The sequence below is a fragment of the Agrilus planipennis genome, unplaced genomic scaffold, assembly GCF_000699045.2.
Source record: "Agrilus planipennis isolate EAB-ADULT unplaced genomic scaffold, Apla_2.0 scaffold54, whole genome shotgun sequence".
Taxonomy (NCBI): domain Eukaryota; kingdom Metazoa; phylum Arthropoda; class Insecta; order Coleoptera; family Buprestidae; genus Agrilus; species Agrilus planipennis.
The window spans coordinates 923,146-930,317 of NW_020439000.1; the positions used below are offsets into that span (position 1 = coordinate 923,146).

At 29.2% G+C, this 7,172-nt stretch overlaps 2 protein-coding genes across 2 annotated transcripts in view; one reads left to right on the forward strand and one right to left on the reverse strand.

The window, feature by feature from the left end:
* Positions 1-1,695: 1,695 nt before the first annotated feature.
* LOC108734406 (XK-related protein 6) lies at positions 1,696-5,564 on the reverse strand. Its single transcript, XM_018465964.1, has 5 exons — positions 5,082-5,564; positions 4,432-4,751; positions 3,403-3,564; positions 2,248-2,521; positions 1,696-2,093 (listed from the first exon to the last, which is right to left on the reverse strand). The coding sequence occupies exons 1-5, from the start codon at positions 5,366-5,368 to the stop codon at positions 1,868-1,870; spliced, it is 1,269 nt and encodes a 422-aa protein (XP_018321466.1). The 5' UTR covers positions 5,369-5,564; the 3' UTR covers positions 1,696-1,867.
* A 728-nt stretch (positions 5,565-6,292) lies between these two features.
* LOC108734366 (adipocyte plasma membrane-associated protein) overlaps positions 6,293-7,172 on the forward strand; it is a gene marked incomplete at its 5' end in the record, with an annotated part of 12,933 nt that continues 12,053 nt past the window's right edge. The window contains 2 exons of the mRNA XM_025975840.1: positions 6,293-6,378; positions 6,443-6,765. Of these exons, the coding sequence (XP_025831625.1) occupies positions 6,293-6,378; positions 6,443-6,765 (409 nt within the window). The remainder of the gene's footprint in view (positions 6,379-6,442; positions 6,766-7,172) is intronic.

Below are 7,172 nucleotides of genomic sequence, written 5' to 3' on the forward strand. Positions count from 1 at the left end.
ATAACAATCAAAAGCTTCTTTTAGTTATGTGTGTGTGTCTTCTATACAACACCACATTTCTAAATATGTATATATACAATAAATATAAAATATATATGCTAGTTGTTTTTTCCAAAGCGTTTCTCAACAGATATAACTGCATTTTTATTTTATTCATTTAATTAAAAAACAAAAGAAACAACTTGAATATAAAAATATTTCACTTTGTACTAGTCTTCGAAGTGTATAACACTTTTTTTCTGTATGTAACAAAAACAATACTGATAAAAGGTAAATAAGATATTAAAAAAATAACTCGTTTGGTAACCAATTAATACAATAATAATAATAGGAAATATGCGATTAATTTTGTATATATTATAATATGTACACACAGGAAGGGTTGTGGCTTATCACTATTCAGGCAGATACTGTTTCGTATCTATTAAATCTCGTCTTTCTCATACAAAAATCATTCTGTCAAGCAGCCCAAAGAAGCAGGGCGGAGTTAATACAAAAAGAATAAAATAGTTCTTCGAAAATGGTATTAGAAATTTTAAAATCAAATATGAAGAAAAATGGCAGTGTCTCTTTAGAAAAATAGATAAGTGTTAATTATGCAACTTTAAATGTTGAATATCGAATTATAAAAACTGCACAAAACACGTAAGGTAATAAACATAAAAAAAAATTTTTTTCGATTTAACTTGACTGATAACCCATATAAATTGTTTTACCAGTTGAATACAACGTTTAAGTTTTCTAATAACGTTAAAAAATAGTAGCACATTTTTTAAATTTGTTATATTTTTTTTCCAGAATGAAAAAGTGACCACAAGGAATAGATCCTAAAAGGATTGTTACTTATACTTCTAGGATAAATAGGTACTAAGTTCTAAAAACCAGAAGATATTATATTACTAAGTTAATTAGCTTTTCAGAAAAAGAAAATTGTAAAAATTGATATGGAACTAATGTCGCCTATTTCAAAAAAGTCTGAAGTCTTTAATGGTATAAATATTGTTACTATATCATAAACAGAAGGTAGATTAAGGTAACTAAATGAAGGACATGAAATGAAACTTTTAGAATTTTAGTATTTTGTTAGTAATTATTTATCCTAAAAATACAAGAATCCTATTCAACTTGTTTACAGCCCTAAACTTTAAGTTTTTTTATCAAAATACTAATTTTTCTTTTTTAGTCAAATAATCCATAAATTATAGTCCTTCATCGACCCAGCAAAATATTGCTTTCTTTACAATCACACTTATAAATTCTAGTACAATTAGAAGATTTTTAATGGTCACGCTACCTACATTTTTGCTCAGTCTTTTCGGAATATTTATTAAATTTGTGACGTTAATCAAGCCATACTAACTAATAACCAGTAAATTTCCATATTATACAGTTTATACGACAATAAAAGCATAGCTTGAAATAGCAAACAAAGCATTTCACTGAGTTTATTTAATTTAATTTTTTCGAGCAGATAATTACTCAAAACCGGAGATGCCTTTAAAAGAATGCACTGTTTTATTGATTTTAAATTTGAATTTTTTGCGCAGTTAAATATAAGAAAGATTAAGAGCTTTCATGCGATTGAAAGGGCAGATTTTTCAGTTATTACTCATTTTAAATGCCTAAATTCCAAAAAAAATTCTTCTTAACGTCACAATTTCACTCGCTTTCCATTTAAATTTAAAACTACACAAGTATCAATAAACTTTTTGATAAAGATGGTAATCTACATGTGGTCCACGAAATAGACAGTAGAATTTCTTAAAGTTTAAAGTTTTCAAACATAAAATAGTGCGTGCGACATCTAAATGGAAGCAATTCTTTTTGTAATCGTTTCTCTTCGAGGAAGAAAACAGATTATTAATAATCAGTTTGGGTGATGGGACGAGTACGACTTACTGTAACCGGGTTTGTTCAGTTCCAGCGAATTTGGATCTGTTATTTCTAAAATTTTTCCTCGCCCAGCTGTCGAAGGATGGCAATGACGATAATAGACGAGAAGAAAAACGATCGCAAGTAAAAACGAAACAATTTGTGCCAAAGCGGCACCGTAGCGTAAGTAAGCATAGTTTTCCAAACTACTTTGAAAATACCTGAAACAAATCAATTGTTATTTACTCATTAAAAATAAAATTAAAATAATAAACGAACAAAAGTTTTAAGAATTTATACAAAAGCAAATATCGTTCTATAACAGCTGCAAATAATATTGGTGGAGTAATTTCGTAATTTTAAACTAAAACATACCACACGACCAATGCCCCCGTATTCTCCATCAGACATACAAGGTAATAAACCAGATATGCATAACGTGTGGGACCATCTCTTGGCGAGATGAAGGCAATGACGTAAGCGAAGCCCAAAGCCATAGAGAGCAGCAACTCTTCGCAATGACTGCTACAAGCTGATGTCTGGCTCAGAGCCAACCATATCGCCATAACACCCCAATGTAAGGCACACACCACTCCCATCCACCACGGGTAAATTGCTGCCAGCATACTGAGCGCCAACACCCTCGACACTAAAAGAACATCGAAGTGTTAAAAAGTTTTTATACAAAAGAAAACTTGTAAAAGTATACAATCTCCTTCAAAACTTTTTCTTTAGTGTGTTTTAATATAATTTGAAAGGCATTATTACAAATACCAAAGTTCTATTAAAAAAGTTTTTAAAAACATCCTAAAATTATAATACCACAATATTATACATTTATACCTAGTTCCTTCTTTAACTAACTGTATGAGTAACAAAATTATTTAGAGTATATAAAATATCTATTTCTAAATCTTTAGCTTCCAACTAATGTAAACTATACTTCAATCATTGTAAAAACATTCGGGCATCCAGCGTCCGCCCACTTTTAAAAACAACTTTCTGAAATTTAAACCAAATATTTATTAAAAAAGTCAACCAATTTGACGAAGAATTAATTGGAAAGACTGAAATGCTAGCAAACACATTTGTATTTTTTTACGATAGTTGAGTTTTTTTTAAATTTTTCCAATTTCCTCCTTAGCTTTTCCTCACGTTGAATATTGCGCTATTTAAAGAAAGCACTTAAGTATGTGTTTTCGCGTTGGAAAATAAAAATGCTGGGCTGTATAAACTGCAACCGTCAAACAGTGCCAAAAACACGTTTATAATTGGCACACAAACAGATTCGAATTACTTCAAGTATATTAAACTGTTCTACGTGATGTTTTCATTGACAAAAAAAAAGGTAAACAGAATTCAATACACAGTTAGAGCAAAAAACATTTACAAATCCGTAAAACAAAAAAGCTTATGAATACAAGGATACTCCAAAAATAAACCATTAACAATTTATTCTTGCCTAATATAAATAGCAGATGTTAAAAATTGGTATAGAAGTCTTAAAACTAATTAAATTAAAGAATATACCTGTACTCATAAAATGCCAACAAAATGCGACCATGGTTGCGCTCCACGAGACATTTTCCTTATCATCCCTCGAATACCGTACTGATCTGTGATAAGATGTCAACGACCAAGCTACAGAAACGACGGCCACTATTACAGTCCACGCTTGAAGAACGGCAATATCTGTTAAAAAAAATAAACCCTTAATGAGACGAAAATTTTTGTATGCAAAAACTCTGTTTAGTTAATTACTTTTTTCTTCATTAAAATAACAATTCTGAAGAAACCAATAAAAGATAAAATCCACCTTATGAGAAACTACATACATACATACATACATAAAAAACTGAAAATTAAATGTTTTCTTTTATAAATGGTAAACATTAAAAAAATATATTTATTTCTTGCATTACTGCCCACAATATCTATAAATACAACTTGAGACAGTTACTTAAACATGAAAATTCGCACGTTGTATAATAAAACTTTTTAAGCGTTTAAAACGATTGTAAAAACGAACATATTATTATTATTATTTGTCTATAAAACGCATCAATAAATACTTCATTTATTCAATAATTTAACTGCCTGTAAAATTTAACAAGCGTATCTTGTTTAAGACATGTACTCTCTGTCATAGTTAAAGAAAATTTGCGCATAACAATGTTTTTTATGACTTTATCCCAACCTTGACCTTAATTTAAATAAGTTGTACCCAATTCAATAGCAATATCAAGGACATTTCAGCTGTTTTTTCAACAATAATACTATTGTTTCTTTATATTAGTGACAGTAACTGTTCAATTTATATTTAAAGTTAGCTAAACCAGATGAGTCAATTTTAAAGAAATAAAAAGCATTACTTTTACGTCACTTCTATGAAAAGTAATTACATAACAAATATCTACCGTTATCGCTACATTTATCGCTTATTACTAATTAGCTTTAGATTTTCATAAATTTGTACGTTTACTAAACCCAGATCAATATCTGCAATTTTGTTGATTATGGGCACCCTCTATTACTTATTTCAAAGAAAAAAATAATTACCCTCTCTTATAATATTGTTTCCATCACTACTGTCCAACTGCATTAATAAGAACATGAGCTGTATCACAGCCTGGGGTGCGGAATGCAAAAAACAATGAAACAGTCTCAGAAGGGCTCCATTGGTATCTTCATCCAGCATCCGTCTAGATAAAGTCATACGCATATGTTCCATCCTGGCATATCTACTTTTGAGACCATAAATTAGAGTATCTATATACCTCAGTAGAGGTGATATTTGAAGCAACAAAAAAATTATCCTCACAACCCACTGGCATAATGAAACTTTTCCAAGTGATGCATCATCGTTGTCAATTATATACCTGCAATATACAAAAGAAGCTATAGTGGTAACCGTGTCTTGCTTCTACTTCGGGGGAGCTAGCCCCACATGGTAATCAAAAACATTCTTGCTACTGTATCTGAAAGCAAATCATCAACTTTTGTACATAGTAATATGTATTAAGACGTTATTACAATGAAATAAGTTATCAGATTATCACGAATGTTATTTCTATCACCGTTGAAAAATGTCGTGTTCATGAATAGTCGTGTTAAAGGAACAACAACCTGTATACACACCTGTAAGATACGCGACATTATGCGTGTCAAGGTAAATAAATTTGCAGCCATAAAAAGATAGTAAAACTTACCATCTCATATTAAAAGCCGTCAGGATAATTGCGGGCATAACAACAAATGTCAACGTTAGTGCAAAATACACCCCATAGCCGTTTACCGAGTAAAAATAAAGTAGAAAACAAGCCAATGTTAAATCAGCCACATATGAAAATATAGAGAAAATCACACATATCACATAAAACGTTCCGAAATAAACAGTGTCCGACAGTCTGTCTGGCGAATCATTATTTTTGTAATTTTCTATTCGTGCTGTTGAATGATCTTTTGAAAATCGCACAACAGTACAGTCCTCTGCCATTATTTCACTTCAGCATAAAAACGAATAACAAACACGGCGATACTTCACAATCAATCTTTCCATAATAAATTAGAACAACTTCGAATAAGCTGCACAGATAGCTAAAATCATAAAAACGTCTAACTGTTTATAATTTACATCATACCACCACTTCACAATTACGTTTGTCAGAAATTTTCGTTTAGCACCTCTTCAAACATCCTATAAACATTTTACATCTCACTTTATCTAATGTAAAATTAAACACCTTTTTGTATTTTATCTCTTTCTCATTTAAAAATCCAAGATCCATAGAAACGACGATGTCTAAAATGAAGCTCTCATTAAATGCTGTTAAATAATAAATTGATTAAAACTTATTTCTGCAATGTTATTAATTTGAAAAACAAAAATAATTTTATTATTACGTAAATGTGTTTATTTCTTTCTGTTTCTTATTTTATTTTATCTCAAATATTTTATACAGAAAATATTTTCTCTTTTAAATTTATATTTATAATTAGCTGTGATTGTTTTTATGCGCTACAAAGTAGAACAACTCGTCTAATTTTTGTAAATAAAGTATTAATTAATAATTTAGTATCGTTAAACTATTCTCCATATATTTGACACATCCATATTTCTATGGATGTGACCTATCACCTATTATCAGTGACCTATCGTCCGCCCCACTCCACTCCACTCTTTTTCCAGGCGTTATGTGTAAGTGATGTGTTTGTTTTATGTCAAGTTCTTAATAAAAATTAAATTAAACGAGTTAATTATATCAATAATTAAAATATTTGAAAACTAAATGAGGTAAACTCTCGACAGAAAAAAGAAGAAACTACTTAAGTTTATATTATTAGAAGAAACAAAGGTAAAAAATAATTTTTGTAATATAATTCTTATAATAATTACAAAATAATGTNATGCGTTATTTAAATTTTGATTGAAGTTGCTACTGTATTAGTTTTAATCCTCATTTTACCATACATACCCCCAGATATTAATTTTTCAAAATCTTATATGTAAGTGTAATGTATTAAATTGTAATGCATTTATTACACTATTTTAATTTTTTTATTATTATAGTGTTAAGCCTGCATTACCACTTGAAGGTAAATTAGCTTTAAATGAAAGATTAAATGATACTGTAAAATGGCATGAGGGTGAAATCCTAGGCCCAGAAGCATTTGCAGAATACAATGGAGAAATATACACAGGTGTTAATGGAGGAGATATTATTAAAATAATAGGTAATCATATTACTCCCATTGCAAAATTTGGCAAACCTTGTAAAGGTTTGTATCAAGAGAAAATATGTGGTAGACCTCTTGGAATGGTTTTTGACAAAAGTGGACTTTTGTATGTTGCTGATGCTTATTATGGAATTTTCAAAGTGGATGTTAAAACAGGTGAGAAATTATTAATTGCTTTAGTTTTTGTGGTTTTCTAGAGATTCTTAAGTATGTAGTAGAAAGCAAATAAAATTTGAGTATGTATTAAATTCAGTTACCATTATTTGTTACTGCATTATCTTTTTATCACACCCACAAATACATAACAGTGTGGTATTGTTGGATTAAAATTATCAAAGAAAACCTACATTTAAAAATACTGGATAATTCCATTGTTTTGAATATCTAATTGAAGAATCATTATCTACTTTATGTATCTGCTTCGTTGTTTTGTTGCACTGTAACTGGAATAATTATTAATTTTATTTTTTTTGTAAAGCTGTTTTACTAATTTTTATTTATTTTTTTTTGTGCATATCTTTTTTTGATATTTAATTTTATTTAACCTTTGAACTGAACAAATC